Below are 24,053 nucleotides of genomic sequence, written 5' to 3' on the forward strand. Positions count from 1 at the left end.
GTTGGCCAACCAAATGTTAAACGAAATAATATTTCGCATATCTGTATATCTTTCAGGATTTGTGTACTCAAGATATTTGAAACACAGCTTTGAATAGGAAATATATTAAAAAATCAAAAATATTTGGTTTTCTAAGCAAATCTTTTCCTTTCCTCTCTTCTCCTTTCCCCTTCCCTTCTCTTCCCTTCCTTTCCTTCTCTTTCTTCTTTCCATAAATAAAGCACTTATTAGATATCAAGTGAATGCAATGGACTGAATGTTTATGTTCTCTCTAATCCATATATTGAAATCCAAGGTGATGGTGATAGGAGGTGGAGCCTTTGGGAGGTGATTAGGTCACGAGAGTAGAGCCCTCAAGGATGGGATTAGTACTTTTATATAAGAGGCCCTAGAGAGATCCCTTGCTCCTTCTGCCACCTGAAGACACAGCGAAAAGATGGCTGTCAAGGAAGCAATCCTCACCAGACACCGAATCTGCTGGCATGATGATCTTGGACTTCCCAGATTCCAGAACTGTGAGAAATAAATGTTTGTTGTTTATAAAGCACCTAGTGCCTGGTATTTTGTTATAGCAGCCTGAACAGACTAAGACAAATGACAATTTAAAAATGACTATTGGTGATCATTAGATAAGGAAAAACTCTAAAACAGTCATAAGAGCTATGTATCTATGGAATTTGGAATCAGTTAGGATAACAAGAAATACTAAAAACTCCAGATGGTATCTTTGTATGTGACAGAGTATAACAATTGATGTTTATATGAATGCTACCAGGTAAGGAAAAAGGACAAATTATGTTTGACATATATTCTTTTAAAAGGCAGGAAAATATTGAATATATTTTAAGTGCCCATTAAAATATTAAAATAAAAGCAAGGTGTGGTGCTTAAAAGGATGAGCTGTAGTCTTTGGGAAAACTCAGTCTATTGAAACATCTTGTTTCCTGAATATCAGATGGATGAAGCCTAAATGGAGCTATTTAGTAGCTACTAGACTGCTGACACCTTGCTTGTTCTGTTTCTGTTTCAGATGGGATAGAAAAGGATTTGCAGTCTAGGAGAGGAGGCCAAATGAACATACAGGAAATTGCTATAGAATAACTTAAAACTACAAATAATTAAGCCAGCCCTAGTGGTCTAGTGGTTAAGATTCAGCACTCTCACCTGTGCACATGGCCCGGGTTATTTCCCAGTCAGGGAACCACATCACCCATTTGTCAGGTGTCACTCTGTGGTGGCTGCATGTTGCTGTGATTCTGAAAGCTCTGCCGCTGATATTTCAAATACCAGCAGGGTCACCCACGGTGGACAGATTTCAGCAGAGCCTTCAGACTAAGACAGACTAAGAAGGACCTGGCCATCCATTGCCAAAAAATTGGCCATGAAAAAGCCTATGAAGAAGGGCTGGCCCCGTGGCTGAGTGGTTAAGTTCGCGCACTCCGCTGCAGGCGGCCCAGTGTTTCGTTGGTTCGAATCCTGGCGCGGACATGGCACTGCTCATCAAACCACGCTGAGGCAGCGTCCCGCATACCACAACTAGAAGGACTCACAACGAAGAATATACAACTATGTACCGGGGGGCTTTGGGGAGAAAAAGGAAAAAAATAAAATCTTAAAAAAAAAAAAAGCCTATGAAGAGCAGCAGAACATTGTCTGATACGGCACCAGAAGGGAGAGGAGGGCACAAAAATGACGGGCAGGCTTCTGCTCTGCTGTACGTGGGGTTACACAGGGTCAGAATCAACTCCATGGCAGTAACAACAACATATAATTAAATACCAGGAGAGGAAAAAGGGAGTCATTCCTCTTGTCTGGAGAATCTGAGAGTGCCTTCTGAAGGAGGTGGAATTAGAGGATGAATCCAATTTGGATAAAAAGAGGGAAGAGGTAGAAAACCTTCCCAGAAAGGTAGGGCAGGCCACAGAAAGGCTGGCTGTGGGGTGAACTGTGACCTGCATGGGGGTCTTGAGGAGCCGTGGAAAGCAGGGTCAGATAGATATTACTATACAGTAAAATTAGGAAGGCCTAATGGCCTATTTTCCCAATGTTTTACCTTCTTTACTCAGAGTATCACTTACCTTGAAGACAGACTGTAGTTATTGCTTGTTCTAGAGGCATTTTTAATCTTTAACAATATGATGTGTTCACATTACTTAAAAAAAGAGAGAGAGAAAAGAAAAGCTGCCTTCTTTCAAATCAGCATGGTGACATAACACCCAACTCTAGATTCTCCGTTTTATGTTGATGTCTACTTTGAAATGCGTGATTTTCTTGATTACTAGTATCCTATAATCATGCTACGTTCTTTCCTTTTGATCATACCCCATGTCGTCTTAAGAAAAATCTTTTACCATGAAACTCTTGTGGTTAGAACATCTAACCACTGTAGAGATTCTGGTGCCTTCCACCGGCTTCTCTATAGGCCCTTCTGTGATAGTAGCCATTGTGATCAAAGCCCGGGCTCTAAGCAAAATTGCCTGCATTTGAACCCCAGCTCTGTCAGTATTAGCTGTATGACCTGGCCATATTACCCAAATGCTCGGATTCTCAGTTTCTCCATTTTCAAGTAGGGATGAGGATGGCAATAGCTTCTACGTCAAAGTGTTATTATGAGTATTAAATAAATTGATGCAGATAAAACACTTAGAATAGTGCCTGGCACATAGTAAGTGTCATATAAGGGTTAGCTATTACTATTATCACTAACAGGAGAAAAAATGTACACCTAATATTTAGTATAACTATACTCATACCCATATAAACCCATTAAAAATTTTATATTTCAAACTTAAGTTGCATTTTAAATGATTCTTGCAATAACAATTTAGTTTTAAAAGGACCTCAAACACCTTTTAACACACTCTCTCCTCTAATGCCATAGCAAAAGGCCTGGGCGTGGAGTAGATTGTAGTATCTACTCAACCAAGATTTGCTATGTGAATGAATGGAATTGCTAAATGCTAAACAGTTAAGAGATAGACTGGTAGTTATTGTACTAAGTAGAGGTATACTGGGTGCTTTGGGAACACAGAAGAGGTGGATGTAAGCCCAATGTGCATAGGAGTAAGTCCATACAAGATACTCAGTCAATGATACTCAGCTGAGTCCTGAAGGATGCACAGGAGTTGCCCTGGTGAAGAAGCCGAAAGGGTTTAGATAGTCCTTTTTTGGTACTATTGCTAATCAAACAATTCAAAATAGGGCAATTAGTTAATGAGGATCATTTTGTTGATGTTTATACCATAATGTGTACCTGAAATTTCACTCTATAATCTCTTGTTCTACCTGGTATTGAATTGTTCCAAACAGGTAGAGATTCCTGGTAATACAGATTAAAAATATGCATCTTCAAGTTTTTTGAAAAATCTAATTGAAAGAAAAATAATAGCTATCTTTTATTGAGTAGTTAACATGTACTGGCCTTGTAATGAACTGTTTTAAAGAATTAAGCCATCTAAACCTCACAAGAAGAAAGTTCTCTTATTGCCCACGTTAATAAAGTGAGTAAGTAGCACAGCCAGAGTCTGAATTCAAGGCAGCCAAGTACATGCTCTTAATTCCTACACTAAATGAAGTTTGGGATTAATTACCCACTAGAAATACTGTCTTATTTTCCTTTTATATAATTTGAAGAAATAGTCAGAAAAATAACTTCATTAATGTTATTAATTCGGATTTTCATTCTGAGAACTTTTGTAAACTGTTACACAAAATGTAACCCACAAGTCCCCCTTCAACACTCCAAGGATAAACCCATCACAAGATTTCTTGCTGGTCAGCACTGTTCTCCAGCTGAAAGAGCTTTTGCAACCACGTCTTCATTTGTTTTTTTCCCCTAGTGGGTATAGAAAACTGCTTGAATAATGCATATCGCCTTCTGTATTCTTTCAGCAGAACATTGCATATTTAAGTCATTACGATAGATTCCTAGTATGGACTCAGAATTTTATAATAAGGAAGAAAGCTTCATTCGTAAATACCTGGAATAGTAGTCAATGTCTAATTGTATTACATAAATCCAAAAACAAAAAAAATCTGGCATTCATCAAACAATTTCTTTCAAATAAGGAAGTAGAGAACTCAAGTTCTTTCTCTCATTAAAGCAGCTTCATTTTCAGGCTTCCTTCATAAAAGGAGTTGAATGCATGAAGGCCATCTGGCTATGTTATAGCCTCCCCTTAGACATTAATAGGTGTAGAGTTCAGGCCAGTGTCTCCCGCTACCGCCAGGCAATATGACCATCATCCTCTATCATTCTGGAGATCACTCCTTTTACGCTGTTTTTCAAGTCCTTTTCTTTACATATGTGCCCACTATTGACAACAAACCACAATGTTGGATACCATTAGGTTTCCACTCATGTCTTCTAGACATTTCTGTATTTTTCCAAATCAGAGGATATAACTGGCTCCACCAGGAAGTAAAGTAGAGGTCACTGCAGCAGCAGTGACTTTCAAGCTGTTTGCTAAATTTAGCTGTCCAATACTTTCCACTCTAACGAAAACTATGAACTACAATTATAGAATGTTGGAACAGAATGGAGCTTAAAGGTCATCGAGTCCAATCCCCTGGTTTTTCTGACGAAGGTAAGGGGGCCTAGACTTAGCCTGTGAATTGCTTCCGCCACAGAGTTTGCTAATGGTAGAGCTGGAACTTGAACTAACATCTGCTCAGGCTTGACCAATGTTGTCCTCACTATACCGCAGATGCTCTGCCTCCCGTGATCCGTTTTACCTAACCAGATCTAGCAGCACAAATGTAGCCGATGTTATTGGTTGTGGCTTACCCTCTGTGCCCATTCATCAGTTTGGTGGCTGAACGTGAAATAGCAAAGGTATCAGACTTATAAGTTGCTACAAGAGAAATGAAATGATTCCATACCCAAACCCTGCCCCCAACTCTAAAAACTTCTTGCTTTATGTTCATCAATAATGAATAGCCCATCCCTGCAATACTCAGAGGGAGCTTACATTGCACTTTTGAGCAGCCGGTTGGTAATGTACAGTGGATAGAGCCTCTCTTTCAAATCCCATGGCAGAGGGTCCTTCAAGGCTAGCATTGCATTTTCAATTAGCTGCTGAGTGAACGGTTGGCATGTGTATTAGTGAAGAGGCACACAATTAGCTTATTGTTCCTTGTTGTATTGTGCTGAGAGGATCCAAGGGATTGGTAGAGGACCAGGCAAGCCAGGCATCACTGTGGATGTTGAAGAAGGGAGTTACTCGGATCTCGACATCTTCACTTGCTTGCTCTGGAATTACAGCTATTTATTACAAAGCACTCTGTGTGGCTGGGTGGAGTGCGCCTGAGGAATCACATCCCAGACACCACCTGGGGTTAGTCTTTCCGAGCTCTTCACGTTTCTGACTAATTCTCATCATTATCATGGAACCCAACAGTCCCAAAAAGATACAATTTGCTGTGCCTTTATTCCAGAGTCAGATTGCACCCGAAGCAGCAGAGCAGGTAAGCGGAATTGGGTGGGGACCAATCCTGCATAGAAGGTAATAGAGACAGATGTTCTTGTTATTAATTGAAAGCTTCTCCACCTTTTGAATTTGCCTAACTTTGTGACTTTGTGATATGTGAATGAGAAATAAGTCGATTTCCATATGCACTTGTATTTGGGTTGCATTGGGGGAACTATTGGCTAAAATGAGCACTCCATATGATATAAAATTAGCATCGGTTAGGGAAAAATGGTTATGTTAGCGATTCGGATTTGGATCCAAAAATCTGTTGGCTTTTGCTTATTAAAATAACTGGTTCCACACTTAGAGGAACTTAAAAAAATTCTCAAAATTAGCAACTTTTTATTTCATTTTTTATAAAATAAAAGGTTCATTTAACAATGAAAGCATTAACTCTTGGAATAATTTCAGATTATAGGCTTAATAAAGTTTTCACAGTGTATCCAAAATAGTAATTATAAGTATATGTGATATATGATAGACAGGATTTGTAGTCATATATAATTTAGAAAACATTTTATTCAGATATTAAATATAGTATTTGAACATTTCCTGGATTCCTTTTCCGTGTCTGATATATCTATATATCTGTATTTCTCTGTCTCTGTCTCTCACTCTCATGTGAGATTGGTTTACATCTGTATCACCTTTCATATTCAGATTTACTTAGACTCTTGATGCAATGGAAGCACTTAAAAGATCATTTGTGGTAAAATTACAATAGTGGGGAGGTAAAAGCAAAGAAATTTATGGAGTCATCAACCTAATTCATTACTTTCATAAAACTGAAATTATCCCTGAATCCTTTTCCAAATATTATATTCAAAGTCTTAAAAATACTTATTAAATCTGAGGCTCATAATTTTCTAGGATGTTTTGATATTCTGAAGTTTATCCACCCAGACTCAGGCCAGATAAATACAACCTTGAACATGTATCTGTGTTGAGTGGGGCATTGTTCTATCCTGGACAAGACATCATTGGTAAATTTTTTCCTCTATCTTACAGACATATACTTGGGGATTTTACCTAGGTATTTAAGAAATCAAGGACACATTAGAGATTCTAATCATAATATGCTCCTGTAACTCTTAACATAAAAAAAACTCCACATCGAACCTATTAGTTTTAAGTGAATCATATATTCTCATAAGATCCGTATTCATTCTTTATTTGTTGATTTGTTCTAAATATTATATTAGAAAATAAGAAAAGCTTATAATATTAATGAAATTTTAAAATCATACTTTTAAACTTAACCTGCTAGAGATTTGCGTTTTCTAAGCTTCTTTTACTGTGTTTAGAAATAAGGGTAATGGATCTTGAAAGCATCATCAATGTTATACGGCTCCAAGAGAGCCATTAAAATTAGCAAGTCATTCTTGTCACTTCACTGCATATTTATTTTCATCATTTGATTGTTCGCAACTATTTCTCTTCTCTGGAAATGTAGCTTTTTGGTCAAAGAAGGTAATACTAATATCTGACTGTTCTGCCGTCTGGCTTTTTATTATTCAAAATAAAATTAGTGAGCACCTATTGTGTGCCCTCCAGAAATTGGCTTTGTGTGTTGGGAAAAGATGAGAAGGGGACAGCTTTGCAAACTGCAGAGCAACCTGGAGCAGTGTCTGACTCTCACTGACCTTAGCTGGGCCTTTTTTGTTCACAGATCAGGAAAAGAAGACCCACACCAGCGTCACTTGTGATTCTCAATGAACATAATCCCCCAGGTAAGGAAGTATGATCTCTTTCTTGCTGATGGAACAGAATAGAATTGTTTGAAGAACATCAAAGAGCATGACATTCCCAAAAGAATTCAATTCGGGCTTTCAGTTAGTAATAATCTAACAAGCTAGTCTATAAAATGGATCATAAACAAAATCAGAAATAAATATTACAGGAACTGTCTCAGGCAACAGCCTGCTTTCCCTCTAGAATGACACATCGGTGATGATATGCTACGAAATGTTTTGTTAACATTTGCTGTCATGTGTTCAGGGGTTTGTATAGAATCTGGTTCAGTGCTTATTAATGAGGCTCGTGGAAAGTTATTTAATTAGATTTCAAAGCTCAAATTACGCCCCTAGAGTTGCTTATATCTTTACAGAGTATGTTTTTTATTTATGAAAGGTTGTCATGGAGTGGGCAATGTGCCCATACTGGTTACAGCTTTGCTGCTAATGTCATCTCTAAATAATGCAATTGACAAGTAACCAGATCAATTTTCAGCACTGCCCATTTGTGAGCTGTTCTAAAGGGCTACATCCATTTGTTGAGGTTTTCTTTTCCATTTCCTGTAAAAAGTAAAGCTGCATTATTATTCCTGATAAAGGCCTATGATCTGCAATACACAAACATTATTTACTTATTGAATGGGGGTGATTTTAATCTCACACATAAGTGCTCTTTCTAGAAATGCAAGTAAGACAGCAAAGATCATGGCATTAATTTGTAAGCAGGCAGGAGTTGGTATTGGATTTTGGTAGGTATAAACAATAAGGGTGGAGAAAGGGAGTTTGAATGCTGGAAACATAATAAGTCTAAGTCTAAGTTGTAGTGAATGATCTGTTTTAAAAATACCAGGGTAAAATAGTCTTTGAATTTTTCAGATTCGTTTCTAGTTAGAGAAATATACATGAGATAAGAAAGCAAAATTCTAATAGAATATTCATCATTGAACCCAAATACAGAAAGGTGTTCAGCTGGTGGGAAAGAAGCAAATTTATTCCTGCTGAAAACGAAGAATTATAATTTGATCCTATATCTTTGAAGTGCTATGCAATTTTAAAATCATTTTCAAATATACTATCTCACAATAAATGTTAACAATTATATTTGATTGAATAAGAGGTGCAAACAGTATGCACTTATAGTTTACAAATAAGTACAAGCAAATAAACTTAATAATAAAATCTTCTGAGATTGGAGGTAATTTCACAGCAATTTCCCGTCACTGTCTTTGCTCATAGAGGCAGACTTTTCCACAGTGTCCCAGAGCTTCCCTCCCTACGCCAATCTTGAAAAGTGTTGCCCAACTTGATTTCTACGTGTCCTTTTGCATACTAAAGAGAAGCTTTCAGAGTTCTGCAGGCATTGTGACTGAACGTAGTGAAGCCATGTAACTACCTTTGTGGCTCTCATTTGAGCCCTATTTCTTGAATGCCAAATACGTACCATTTACAGATGAGGAAAGTGGGCAGCAGAGAAATCAAGTGATTTTTGCTTAAATTCTTCCACTAGAAGTGACAGATTACACTCAGATAATTACACTCAGACAATGACAGACAAACAGATAATTCTAATTCTAAAGCCCATGCATTTCCTACGGCATGATGCTACCCCTGCAAATTTCAGTTTGCATTACATAGTGAAGGGATGTGACTAGCCATTCAGGCTCTATCAACAAGCAAACCCAAACTTTAAATAAATCCTTTCTCTAGACCACTTAGCTTAGTGTATTAGGAATTATATTTAAATATCCCTGTGAAGCAAATTTAGATTTTCTCTAGAAATCTTTTTCTTACTAAATCTCCTAATCATTAGGTGGCATTGTCCTATTTCTCCTATTGACTCCATCCTTCTCCCTGTTTATAAGCACCACTGGAGAGAACTTAGATGCAAATAGCATCTCATAGAGAACTATGTCTTTTTAGTGATATCATATCCTCCATCTTCATCCTCCTTTTGGAAATTCAAATAGTTTACAAGGGCCTGATCAGCCTTTAGCTGTGTATGGCAACCAGAACTTTTGGGGCTAGTGATGAATTCTTGCAGCAAAAAAATCAAATGCCTATATTGCTTTCCCAGAAAAAATGATCTAGAACCATGATTACTGGGGAAATAATCTAAGGACCCAACAAACAAACAGCAACAAAAGAACATCTCACCAAACCAAACCAGACCTAGAGACTAGTTTTTGTTAGCCATGCGGTCTTGGGTAAGGGGCAACATCTCCAAGCTTTATCTCCTCATCTACAAAATAGAGATTACAATGTCCACCCTTTCTAGTTCACAGGGTGGTTGTAACAATTGAAAGACTTAATGTGAATGCTCCTTAAAAACTGCAAAGTGCAACGAATGTTAGGTGTCATTAGCTGACATGTTCTGGAATACAACCTTCGCAGGTGATCTTTAAGAGTTGAGATATAACAAGAAGAACAGAATCTTCATAATCTCATCTTCACTAAATATTTCTGCCCAACTCAACAATTCTTTATGTTCCAAATATAATCTGAACACTTTCTATCCAACAAAACCAATGACAACAACAACAAAAACTTCGTTGTGTTAGATGATCTTCTTTATGCAATTGCTTCTCTTAGCCCTCAAAAGCAATATGTTCTTTGACAAATAAAAATTCAATGCAACTTTAAACCGTGGTAAACTAAACAAATCTCTTCAGTTTATTGAAATTGGCCAGGAAACGACTCAGTGTTCTTGGAATTACCTGTCATTAATGCTGTTTAAAATTCAAATCCCTGAAAATCTTTCTTTATTGTCAATTAATGAAGCAAAGAAAATTAAATTTTCCATTATAGAGACATAATTAACAAACCCTTCCAATTCACATGATGAGATCAGTCTATTGTAATCATTGTTAAATGAATTAGACATGGCTCCTTTTTATTTTTTTTAAGCTTTTCAGGAGTTTTCAGAAATAGTCATTTATAAAAGAGTATTTGGAAGAATGATTTGATTTTAGATTTAGAAATACATATGCATTCTGTTTATATCTGATAGAGGGGAAACAGGATAGAAAGGTATTTCATCATGTGAATCCAGATTGTTTGCTACTTCATCGATGCTGGGCTAAACACATGGGTGAGGTAGGCACCTGATTGATAGGATTCCAGGGACAGCAGAATGTCCCATCAGCCCCTCCCTCCCCAGCCAATGGCCTGGAATTCTCAGCAGTAAAGGCATTACAGAAACAGACACATAACATGGTAAGGATATGTCACCCTCTGGCACAGATTAATCAGCTTAACTCAAAATAATGGGAAACAGGACTAAAATTTTTGAATTGAAGGCATCATGCCTGAAAAAAATTTCATAGCAAAGGATGTGTTTTTATGGTAAAGAGAGCAAAAACTGTGTGTTTGCTTCTACGAATGACTAAACAGCCAGATAGCTAAGATACTGGAAGCCGGAGCAGAGAAGCATCGAAGACAAATTTCATCTTCTTCAAATGTTTTCTGGGGCTGCCAAAGTGAGTGACCTTGTAGCAAACTGCTTATCTGTCTGTATTTTCGGTTCGTCTGATTAACGGCCTATTTATTGGAAGCCTTCCGAGGCTTGCAGTAGAGTCTCATTGTCTATTCTTGTACTGTGTGCTGGTTGATTTTACTCTTGTATAATTTGTAGTTAACTGGTTTGGTTCCTATATTTTTATTTAGAGGGATGACTACACAGAAATTCTATTTAGAAATAAATGGCAATGCCACTTTCTGAAGTTTATTTCATCACATTTCCAGATTTACTTAAACATTACTTGTCTTTAAGTAGACTTGCGAGAAGACCGTATATATGGCCACCAGTGTTAGAGATCTAGAATTGGAAAAGAACTTCAGGAAATACCTAATCTAACCATACATCTTCATGAAAGATATATAAATCAACCTGAGTCCCTGAGACTTGCTCTGTTTTATATACCTCAGAAAAGAATCCTTAATTACCCCTTGTTTTCAATTCCAGATCGAACTATTTTAGATGCTAGAAAATATAGTTTCTTAAACCAAACTTGAGTAATGTCCCATTTTATTCTAAAATAACTCTTCGTTTTCTCTCTTCAATAAAAGTTCATTTACTCAGCTTTTTAAATCTATAAAAGATTTCTTTATTATTTCCTTTTCTGGATTGAATATACCCAGTCCCCTGTAAGGACCTCAATGAACTATCCAAATTCTCCTTGTCTCTTGGCCCTTGGGGCCCAGAACTAGGCACAGTCTTCTGGTAAATAACCAGCCTAGACCAGGCCTTCTAAACATTAAAGTTTGTGGCATCCATTCTTCTCCACTTACTGTTAAGCAGAGACAATATGGTTACAATTAAATTTAGTGGATCTGATGCCTGTTAAACATGAGTGAACTGTAAGAGGCCTGGAACTTAGTGAAGATTTAGGTAAGTACTGAGGAGTTTTGGCATCATTTAAAAGTTTGCTGTACATCTGAAAAGTGGAACCAGAAATATAATGTAAAGTGGTTTGGGGATATTTATTGAACTTCCTATCACAGCTGAATTGGGGGAAGATTGATTTCTCTTTGACACTTTTAGCTCCAAATATTCTTAAAAATGAGGAATAAAAACAAAAGCATTTTCTCACATGGATCAAGATCCTAAAAATTAGTTAATATGAGACAAATGAATTAAACATCGCACCATCTCCTTTCAGCCTTGATAGTAAGTCTAGTCAGTAGAGAGAGCTGGGAATCCAATTGATTACGCTATTCAGCTCCCAAACTGAAAATAAAACCACAGACCATTCTGGACGTAGCATATGATGTTCTAAAGGAGGCTTGCATTTTAGGACTCTGATACCAAGTTAACTGATGAGATTTTGAAGCCTCTGGATTTATAATCCTGAGACATTGGATGATAGCTAGAAAATATTACTGGACTCAGACTGAATTGTTCCAAACAGAGGAGCTCCAGGAATTTCTAACGATGGGAGGTTTTTCAGGGTCAACAAAATTAACACGAAGATTTATTCCAGCATTAGGGCATGCATATTCACATGATCTCTTTCATGGAGACCCTCTATTTTACAAAATGAATGATTTGTGGTCAAAAGGCAATGGGCACCTTGAGTACAAGCTCCAGGAATCACACTGAGGATTTTCCTGGGACTCTTAAGGATGGGTATGACATCATCAGCTTCAGACACTGTCACCCCCAGGAACTTCTAATCAAAAGTATTCAAGTAAAAGCTGTACTGGACCCATAGTCCATACAGTTTTGTTTTATTCTAAGTTTTCTCATCTTCTTTGGGAATGTGGTTGTTATTCATTTTGATCTATGATCCTTATTAATTGCTCAGCATTTATTTTGCCTTCTCAGTATTAATGACAGTACAAAACAAAGAAAGGTCCAATGTTTGAAGACTATTTAACAGTTAACTGGCATTAATTTCTAAGGAATTGTCAGAAAAGCCTATTTTTTTCCTCCTCAGCATTTATTTCTATGAGTTATTGAATGCCAAACCATGCTGAATGATTTAAAGACAAGTGACTCATGTGGCTTTCAGAGATTCATGTCCTGTACAATTGATTGACTTATTTTCCCGTAACTATTCAGTCTCTGCAGCCAAAGAGCCCAATCAATTGGAGTAATTGTGAGCCAAAGATGAGGTTCTAGTTCTTAGTAATGCCAAGGTTTGCATACTGTAAGTGTTCAAAGGAACTAGTGTAATCTTCAAATTAAATGAAAGCAAAAAGAAAGGGTAAATCGTGAAACTATGAAGCAGTTCTACTTCATTTCAGCAAGCTAACTACTTTTGCTCATTTTGAATAATAGCATATATTGCTCACCTTTCATGTTGATTTTAATTAGAAATAGCTTAGTGAAATATGACAGAATGGTGGTAGGGTCAATTCACTTCATTTTTCTCAAGCTGTGTGCCATACTTGTGGGGATATAGCAGATGAAAATAACTCTAAGGTACTTTTGCATGACATAGCAAGGCAGCGTTTGTAGTAGGTAAAGTACTGGCCTTGGAAGCCCAGTTTTGCCAGTTACTGGTGGTGAGACATTGACTGTGTACTTAACCTCTAAGGGCTTGACTTCTGCCTTTCTTACATAAGATATTGAGGTGTGAGAAAATGCATAGCACGGTGCCTGGAACCAAGTAGATACTGAAGATATGCGATCCCCTTTTGTCATTATGATCATGCTGAGAAAAGCTGAGTTCTCCTAAAGCCAGAATTTATTACAAGAAGATGGCCCAGTTCTTTTCCAAACCTGACTACATTAGACAGAGTCAGTGTCTCCAAAGAAGGGGATTCTTGATAAGAGAAAAGATGTACCATACCTTTTAATTCATCAAGATAAGAATACGCAATTACAGAATTGTTACGTATCTTAAACTGTGGCATTTGTTCAACTGAGCATGTCTTGTTTACGAATATAATTTTCATGAAATATGAGTTCTTTAGAATTTTCTTTAGAATAAGCATGCTACTGATGTCTATAAAGTTATGAAAAAACTATCGCAAGCAATAGAAATCTTTGTGGCACATTTATATTTGACCAAAAATGAAATTTATATTCTAATAGTACGAGGAGAGAAGGATGGTTGAATAGTGAGTATAAAAATCCTTTAGAGATGTACATCAAACACTCATTTGATTGCTCACATTTGATTCAACTCCATTTATTCTCACTTCCTTCCATACGCCATCCCTGTGCCTTATTCTGCATAGGCTTTCTTTCTTTGGTTCTTTCTTTTGCTTCCTTTGCCGGCTCTGAGACTTAGTCTAGACTGACTCATTTGTATAAATCAGTCTCCATCTTTTCCACTAATTTCTCCTATTTGAATTGCAGCATGAGACTCACTTAAATCTCAAAAATTTTCCCTGACTAATCTGATCCATTGTCTGGCTTTGTTATTCCAGTACTCTCCTCCCAATGCCAACTCTTGAAGCTCTTCCTGACTTTCAATTCAATTTAATAAATATTTATCTAGTCTTTATTCTAAATCCTCCAGGAAGATGTGGTCTAGGTAACAGAGAATAATACACCTGGGTGAACCAGGATACAATTGTAATAACAGAAATCCCAGGGGTTGGCCTGGTGGCGCAGCGGTTAAGTTCGCACATTCCTCTCCTTGGCAGCCCGGGGTTCACCAGTTCAGATCCCGGGTGCGGACATGGCACCGCTTGGCAAAAGCCATGCTGTGGAAGGTGTCCCATGTATAAAGTAGAGGAAGATGGGCATGGATGTTAGCTCAGGGCCCGTCGTCCTCAGCAAAAAGAGGAGGATTGGCAGCAGATGTTAGCTCAGGGCTAATCTTCCTCAAAAAAAAAAAAAAGAAATCCCAACTGCTCAGACCATAGTAAGATTAATTCTGGCCAGGACATAGAGACACTTATTTTTCATACTCACTATTCTGTAAAGTGTTTGTATAGCTTATTTTCATCTTTCAGCTTTAAGCTTTTAAGGACTGGAATCAGAGCTAAAATTTTACTATTTATTCCAAACTGTTACAGTAGATATATCTAGTAGAGTATATATTAGAATATCTAGTACAATAGATATTGGATGCCCATGGGCTATTAAATTTAAATGGATAAAAGATAGATCCTGAAATCCAGTGGTCATCCATCAAGCTTTCTGGGCACCTACTCTGATTAAGGCACAGTGTTAGCTGCTCTGGGGGATAAAATAGGTAAGTCATCATCCTTGCTTTTATGGAGAAACCTACCTGAGACATATTTATAAGTTGACACACGTATATTGATAGCAAAAGCAATAGGATGTGACACAAATATAAAATATATTTTAATTCAGTACAGAAATGTCTACTGTAGGATATTTTTTGGGGATTAGATTATAATGTTGTAAAGTTGTAATGTTATAAAGACTAGAGAGTTGATAAATGACAAATATAATTTTGGGGAGGCAGCCGCATGGTACTTCGGAGCAGAGGGGTTGGAATCACTTAGGTCAGGATATGGATCTCAGATGGCTGCTCACTGCCTGTCACCCCAGGAAAGTAGCTCATCCTCCTAAGGCTCGTTACGTGAGGAAGGTGGCTTCAGATGGCTCCAAAATGTATGGGTTTTTTTTCCCAACACTATCATATGTCACTAACTATAAGACATATTCATTACAAAGAGGGCTATCCTGAGTCCATTGAATAAATAGATGCGCATTTTTGTGTCTGCATAATAATACAGATGAACCAAATCATTATTAGCTGTTCTGGGGAGTTTGAGGGCATGTTCAGTTTCAAATTTAAGACTGAAAAAGTTGCTAACAGTTCTAATTGTTTCTAGTTCATTGTCATATATAAGAAAAACAGTAAATTAGTGGTACTTAGTGACCTCTAACAAAAAGTCTAGCCAAGTTATGTAATTAATGTAGAAGAGTAATTTCCATATTTCTTAATAGTAGAACTGCTGAGGAGCACGGCTTCAAGCTTTGGGATTTTCTCCTGACATTTTCTAGTCATGACTTTGACCAAGTAGTGATCTGACACTGTTCCAGCAATTCCAGACAAAATTTGGTAGCAGAATTCACCAAGGTCTTAAACTGAAATGCCCCTAGGGCCTAGGCAGGTGACATGGTCGAGTGCCTGGGCTCTGTGTAGGACATTGTGATGGGGACCGTGCTCTACTTGGAGGATGCAAGCTCCATTCATAGCTTTCAAATTAAACAGACAGACAAAACCACAGCAAAAGAAAAAACACCGTGAGGGGTGGGGGCACCTAAGTGGTAAGATTTTAAAGATGCTGGAAAATCTCTCCCTAAGTCAGTTTACATACTACCTGAAATTCTACTTTCTGAGGTTATTACTATTAGTGTACTCTATCTTCTAGAACACAAGCCCTCTGACCAGATGTGACACTGTCCCTGACACTGCAGAGAAGTAGTCTAGCTGGAGCTCAGACGGGACCTGGAATGTCTGAGGTGGAGAGAGAGGAATGTCCTGGAGCAAAGGCCCCACTGCAAAGATTAGGGATCTCAGAATTCATCTCCTCCCTCCCAGTCTGGGTGCTGTCACTGCCTTCTCCAAACTCCATCCCCTTCAGATCTTCCCTAATATTTCAGGGCCCCCCAGCACATGTTGGGAAATGTTACATCTAAATCTGTAAGTCTTCTCTGTGCCGTGGTTGGAAGATTATCTTTCAATTTAACTCAATGACTTTCTATCACTTAGAGTAATTTTTTTTTTTGAGAAAGATTAGCCCTGAGCTAACATCTGCTGCCAATCCTCTTTTTGCTGAGGAAGACCGGCCCTGAGCTAACATCAGTGCCCATCTTCCTCCACTTTGTATGTGGGACGCCTACCACAGAATGGCTTGCTAAGCAGTACCATGTGCCCACCTGGGATCCGAACTGGGGAACACCGGGCCTCCGAAGCGGAACGTGCGCACTTAACCACTGCGCCACTGAGCCGGCTCCTAGAGTAATTTGATATAGTGACAGTTATAGTGCTTAACAAAGCTATTTGTGAAATAAGCTGCGAAAATCTGCATCATCAAAGGAAATATATTGATAGTTTCCTTAGAATATAATTACAGTTCCACCTTGGCAATAACGCTGAGGAAAAAGTACTGTGTGAACTAAGAAAAGCTAGGAAATTTCTTTTTATTTTTTCATTCTCTGGTAGCAATTTTCCATCATTACGGGAAACAATTTTCAGAATCACACTCTTTAAATATAAATACATATTGACTTGCTTGTAAAGATAGAACTGAATGCACAAAATGGAAGAATGAGAACAACAGTCATTTTGGAATCCAATTTTTAGAATAATTTGCCTCAATGATGCAATATCATTTTAGGCTTTTTTTCGTGCGTGGTGAAGAACAGACTATTAGAAAATGTGTACATACATATTTACATGCACAAACACATGTACACATGCCCAACTATGAGAAAAATATCACAAGCTATTTATCCATGTCATAAAATCCATTTCCACTAAGTGACTTGACTTACAAAAAGGGAAAGACCTACCAAAGTATCTAGAAAAGCTTTGTGAATTCAGGTTGCAAACAGAATAAAACTAATAATAATTACTTAAATATCTAACCCTTTGCATTTAAAACTAATAGATCAAAAACTAATCACATTATTTGAAAAACCACAAATAAAAAACATTGAAGTTACTGGCATAGATTTAAATGATGAGATTTATTAAATTATTTTTTAAAAATCAGAAAAATATTCTGGAAAATAAGTTACATTTATGGAATATGAATTGCTTCAAGACCATCTTTTCATTTGGGTAGGTTTCCTATGTCTATTTTCATAATTCATGAATACAAGGAGAAGTCTTATAATCAGATATAGATAGTGAGCTCTTCCTGCTACCACCTGAAAGTCTATCTACGTGAAATGTATCATCCAATGTGAAATCAACATTTCAACTCTTGACCTCAGCATTTCAGTTAATAGTATCCCTGTTCTTCTAATTGCTGAACCACACAACCTTGGAATCATCTCAGACTACTCTCTTTCTCCCTTGCCCCCTAAATCTACCAATGGCTTTTCTGCCGATTTTATTGTATAGGTTGAATCTATCTCTCTATATTTTTATCGTCTCTGCTCATCCTAGGGCACTTATTGCTTTATTCTGAAATCACACAGTAACTTCTAAACTGCTCCTCCATGACTTTAACAGTGAGAGGTGGTTTTATGTAGCAGTAAGAACCTAACCTTAGAATCAGGGAACATGGCATGACTTAGAATCAAATCACGGAGTGACTGAGAATCTGAGTCTTAGTTTCTAATTCCACGCGGCACAGATGATGGTAACTCCAACACTGGTTGTGCTGCTGGAATCAACAAGGTGATGTATGCCAGCAAGACTATTGATGGCGCATTTGTTCTTTCCCTGCTCCGGCTGTGTGAGATACTTTTGGCAGACTTAATTATATATGGGTGATTGGCTAGGGTAGCTTTACTTTTCATAATTGATTTGTTATGAGCTCTAAGTTGTATCCTGTAATTTACTTGTCCTAGCTTTTAATTAGCAATGATAAGGCACATGAGATCTTCTCATAAAGAGCTTATATATTTCATCATAATCTGCACATCACTCATATTTCTTGCTTGAAATAAGTCAGTCACTTCCTCCATAGTCTATGGAATCTTTGTTACACAAATTGTTGATAATTGTACCAAAGTTGAGATTTAGTTGAAGGAAATAAATGAACACAGGAAAGGAAAGTAATTGTGTTAGGTTTTGGTTAACGTTACTGATCTATAATTTCTCTTCAATTTTTTTTTCTTTTTTGATGAAGAAGATTGGTCCTGAGCCAACATCTGTTGCAAATCTTCCTCTTTTTGCTTGAGGAAGATTGTCCCTGAGCTAATGTCTGTGCCAATCTTCCTCTGTTTTATGCGGGATGCTGCCACAGCATGGCTTGATGAGCAGTGCAAGGTTCACGCCTGGGATCTGAACCCACGAATCCCGGGCTGCTGAAGTGGAGCATGAGAACTTAACCACTATGCCAGTGGGCCGGCCGCCATTTCTTTTCTATTTTATTCTTTATTTTTGGCTGAGGGCTCTAAAGCTGAATACAGGAAACTTTCTCATTTGCCCTAGTTACCTGCTTATTGAAAACAACTTTTCCATATGTGCAGGGATTTCAGATCGAGCAGGACAGATTCAGACTGCATCTGCCTTCCAAAGCTAATGTAAGGATTATCCCCTCTCCCTTCATGGATCCTAAACTCTGCCCACTTGCCCCGCGGTGATTAAAGGGTTTTCAAGAAATAATGCCAGAGACCCACTTACCATCACATTTCAGTGAAGTAAAATGTCATGAATGATTGAGCTAAAACGGCTCATCTCAGATTCTACCACAGGTCATTTTACTTAATGAATAGCCCAGAATTCCCTCTTTACACAGCCAGTGAGGGGCACCGTTTTGCCTAAGCTCTTGGAGACAGCTGAAGATATTTTCATACCCTTGTTCCATGGTTCATAGCCTCACTGGAATCAAGGCAAACACCAGCTGTATGGTTTATATGGACAGTTACAGTATAAGGAACATATTCAAAATATATTTTGAAGTACATTTAGGACGTAAAGGACAAAAAGTATCTTTAAGCTATAAATAAAATACTTTAAAAAACCATATAAGCTCAAAGGCAAATTTAAAGAGGTTAATAGTAATGTATCTTACTTTTGGTAATTTTATAGTTTGCAAACTTATTTCACCTGTAATATACATCCTCAACAACTCTGTGAGATGAATACTATAACCTCCATTTTACAGAGGGAGGGCGATAGGTGAGCTGCTCAAGGTCAGAGAGGGTAAGAAGTTAGCAGATCTGAAATTTAAACACAGGTCGCCCATTCAAGGTCAATGTGCTTCCCACTACTTAGTAACATTTTTTTCCCACAAATAAGCAATATCATACTCTTGCTATTTTATTTGTCCTCCTCAAGGAAGTAATTATAAGCAAGTTCCTTGTTTGATCAAGTGAGATTCTATTTGATATGAGACCAGAATATACTTCTTTCTATTCTGAAGTAAGTAAGTTTGTTTTAGAGTGGTAATTCTACCCTTTTTTCTTTTTCTTTTCTTTCATAATTTATTAGGTAAGAGGACTTTAAAGTTGTTAACACTAGAATTTTTTTTTTTGAGGAAGATTAGCACTGAGCTAACTACTGCCAATCCTCCTCTTTTTGCTGAGGAAGACTGGCACTGAGCTAACATCCGTGCCCATCTTCCTCTACTTTATACGTGGGACACCTACCACAGCATGGCTTTTGCCAAGCGGTGCCATGTCTGCACCAGGATCCAAACTGGTGAACCCTGGGCCGCAGAGAAGCGAAAGATGTGAGCTTAACTGTTGCGCCACCTGGCCGGCCCCCAAATTTTTTTTATTATATAAGCAGAAATGCAGAAAATCAGATAACCAAACAAAAATATATCTCACCCATTATTCTATTCTTAGAGTTAGACCCTGTTATTTATTCATGTCTCCCTTTGTCTACCTATGTATCTACACATTAAAAAACACATTGTCTTGACCTAAAACATTAGTTGAAAGGCTAAAAGTTTAGCTTTTACGTTTCGACTTTAGTGGACCCAGAACATGACTGATTTGTATACATACTGGGATGTCATCTCCCTTTCCCATCTACTGTGGTTCTTCCAACCCTTCTAGACTCAGATTAAATACCCCCTTCCTCCAGGAGACCTTCATCAACGCTCCACCTGGAGAGGCTTTACTGTATTCGAAGTAACTCATTTGCTCCAACTGATTGTCGCTGACTGTCACCCTGTAAAGCCCTGAAGGAATGGATTACAGAAGTAATCAATTTTGATGTGAGTTAGAAGGAGAAAGATTGTGTCACAAGTCCCTTCCATGTGTCTCGGGCTTCGGTGAAGTCCTCTCTGGTAGCAGGGCTGCAGACTAGGGCTCTGAGGATCTGGGAGAGTGACTAGGGGCAGCCCTTCCTCTAGAAGGAAAGTGGAGGCCTAGTAACACTAACCTCATTATTTCGCAAGGTTTATCCTTGTCCTCATATTTCACAAGTAACTACGACTGACAACCCATTGGACCATTGGAGCTCTTACATTAAATATTTATGAGAGTAATTTAAAGTGGCCTTTGCAGCACAACGCACAGGATAAACAAAGTTCTTGGAATCATCTCAGCAAGGATAAATTTTAGTAGTAGAGGACTGAGCTGGTTGTTTCATTGTTTTAGTATAGACATACTCTGAAGCAAGCACCACAGGCAACGAGTGACTGTGGATACATGGGCAATTTTGTATAATAATGATTTGGGGACTTATTAAGTTTTGCAGTACAATTTAACGCCTGAGTATATTTTGTCTAATGACCAATTTTATTCTTTTGTTGTCTTTAAATTACTTGAATCTGATTTTAAAATGTCGGTGAAATGGTGATGGTGGAAAGCTGAATACATGATCAACTTGGTTGCTTTCTTATAAGAATATAAGAGTTCAAGAGTTAAACTCAGTGCCATCAAATAGCAGCAGGCTCTATCCCACTGAGTGGCTATTTACTTTCCTTCTGTTTGCCTAGCGTATGGGCCCAGATAAATAGGGGCCAGGTTTTCTTTTCATTTCCTTTAAATTGTGAAATAAACATTTTACCTGATAATTCTCCTTAAATTACTTCCTTTCCTTAGGGATAAGCTATCAGGGAATAGCTGGTAACCCATAGTCCATACTGAAAATCAAACATTTCATTGCTTATCAAAAGCATTTAAAATTACACAACTTCATCCAAAAAGCCATTTGATGGACTTGCATGTAAGATTCCTATGTAAACTGAACTTAATGAGTGCAAGAAAAATAATTTTAGAGTGGACCTTGTACCTTATCCTGCCTTTCCCTCACTTTTCTTACAAGAAAATCATAGAAACAACTTACTTTGGCCCCAGTGAATTATTAGCAAGCATAGATATATATAGCGCCACATTACAACATTCCAGCTGCTTTATTACTTTCTGACTGAGTCAGATAAGATTGTGTTCTATGTATACCTATTATCTAGGTACTTATTAACATGTCTATCATTATGGGCATAGTGCTGGTATATTACATAAAAATGAGCTCATTGCAGGCATCAGTGCACTTTCCTTATTTCTAACTTGGTTTGACATTCTTCTTGGCAATTTTTCCAGACATACCACGACCCACTTTCTGTTGAGATTCTTTTTTCCCTTTTAATATTAAAACTTTCTGTGCAGTGGCTAGAATTTGGAATTGACTTCATTGTTTTTAAAGCTATCGGCCTACATTTCACTTCAGTGAAAAGTCTGAGAGCCTAATTTAGCATCAAACTTCTTATGAGAAAATAGCTTTCTTAGATGTGAAATAAACTTGAAACTTTGACATAAAATAAATTGAGAAGAAATAGACTTTGACTTCCTACTTCAAATCTTATGCTCTAAGAAATATATGCAAACTGAAACAAAACAAAACAAAACAAAACAGTTAAAATATCATTTGTATATGTCATCAGATTTATTTTGTTATTAATAATGTAATTATTATGTAATAATGAGTAAGATTCCTTGTTCTTAAAGTAGAATGCTTAGATTTTGATTTTTATTAATAATTTTGGTTGAATGTTTTAATGAAGAAAAAAAGAAAGTGACTAAGACAAAAAGCATCAAAACAATATTTCAAAGAACTGAAAAATAAAATATTTTAACTTTTAATGTTGTTTATTAATATGACTCATGATCTAGACTGATTTACATGCTTTAAATACTCCAAATCTGAATTACGAACACAGTAATATTCATACTAATTGCTACCAAACATTTGGTAGCAGAAAGCATATATGAAAAAAATGTATAAGATCACCCCAAATATCTGTACATTGTCAGTCTCACCTTCTTCATCTTTAATTTGCAGAACTATTCCATACAGAGCCATGGTAAAACACAAAACAACAAAAACAAAAAACAAAACCCAAAAAACTGCCATCAACCATCCTATTGGGACAGGATTGATCTGTATTTTCTTCCATAGCCAAGCAAATAGCAGGGAGTTTCCTTTGGTGAGAGGCAGTGGTTAACAGCATCGTGACAACTATCAGCATGTTGGAATTATAAAGGAGTTAGTTACTGAACAGTTATTGGACATCTACAGGTAGTGTGCTAAGAGTGTGGATTCACAATGAAAGGCGATGGCGTTTGTGGTACAGAAATGTAGAATACTTTAGAAGCACACAGCAGGAGCGCATAACCCAGTCAGTATAGGCTTAATGGAGGAAGGAAGTTTGCGCTGAAACCTGAAGGAAAAGGCAGGGAAGACTATCCAGGACCAAAGGGAAAACAGGGACAAAGACTCAGAAGTAGGGCAAGGTGTTGCAGATTCAAGGCACTGAAAGGATGCAGCACAGAGGACATCAGGCGGTGGCAGAGACTAGGCAAGCACCATGTTGGGGGGCATTGTAAACATTTTTAAGGAGTTATGATTAGGAACCACCAAATGGTTTCAATAGAAGGGCTACAAGCTCAAATTTTATTTCAAATAGGTCCCTCTGCAGATAAAGAATAGTGAGGAGGGAGAAAGTCTGAGTGCACGGAGAGTCAGTGGACTTGATTAACTGGATGGCAGACGGGGAGATGGTAACAAAAAAGAAGTCTGAGTTAAGGCTGTAGATGCTGGGCCTGAGAAGGCAGGAGAGAGTGGGGAACCGTGACGAGTTGAGAATGGAACACATCACTTTAGACATAGTGGATAAAATAGTTCTCATTCTAATTTCGTATGAAATATTCATAACATTCCTGGAAGTAATGCCTCAATAATGGAGCCACTGGTATTAAAAACCAATTTACTAGAGCCTTTTAAGAGTAAGCACAATGTGCTTATAAAAAGGAAATGTTTACCTAGTAATTATTACCTTAATACTGTTGGCAATACATCTACTAGAGGCTCAGTATAACTACCTGAAAAACAATTATTGCTCTTAATTGTTAAAGAACCCCAATTAGACACATACATCATTAGCCAAGCAATTAAGATTAGCTACTCGCATCTATTTATCTGCTGAGTCACTAACATGCTGCCAAACAATCTGGGGCATGGGTGTTATCCTACCTCTGACAGCTGTGCCATATGCCTGGGCTCCTCAGAATAGCTAATTCAAAACTGTATGACCTCAGTTCAATACATCCATTTAAATTCAAAGTCCAACTGGAGGAAGTTTTTTTATTCTTTGATGACTTACATCCTTCTCATCTTCAGGGGTTAGTAAAGTGAGCAAGTGTGGCTGAACAAGTTATCCAAGTATGGATCTTGGGAGTTTTGAAGATTTGTAACATCAGAAGAAGCAACTTGTTTCAATTTGTAACTGAAGGCATTTGACATATCCCATACAAACACACATATTTTCTGTCATTTATGTTATTTAT

At 37.5% G+C, this 24,053-nt stretch overlaps 1 protein-coding gene across 1 annotated transcript in view; it reads left to right on the forward strand.

Moving 5' to 3' along the window:
* The first annotated feature begins 5,385 nt into the window (after positions 1 to 5,385).
* Positions 5,386 to 24,053, forward strand: part of PPP1R1C (protein phosphatase 1 regulatory inhibitor subunit 1C) — a 107,426-nt gene continuing 88,758 nt past the window's right edge. The window contains exons 1-2 of the mRNA XM_046657876.1: positions 5,386 to 5,466; positions 7,141 to 7,201. Of these exons, the coding sequence (XP_046513832.1) occupies positions 5,386 to 5,466; positions 7,141 to 7,201 (142 nt within the window). The remainder of the gene's footprint in view (positions 5,467 to 7,140; positions 7,202 to 24,053) is intronic.

The sequence above is a fragment of the Equus quagga genome, chromosome 4 (genome assembly GCF_021613505.1).
Source record: "Equus quagga isolate Etosha38 chromosome 4, UCLA_HA_Equagga_1.0, whole genome shotgun sequence".
NCBI classification, from domain to species: domain Eukaryota; kingdom Metazoa; phylum Chordata; class Mammalia; order Perissodactyla; family Equidae; genus Equus; species Equus quagga.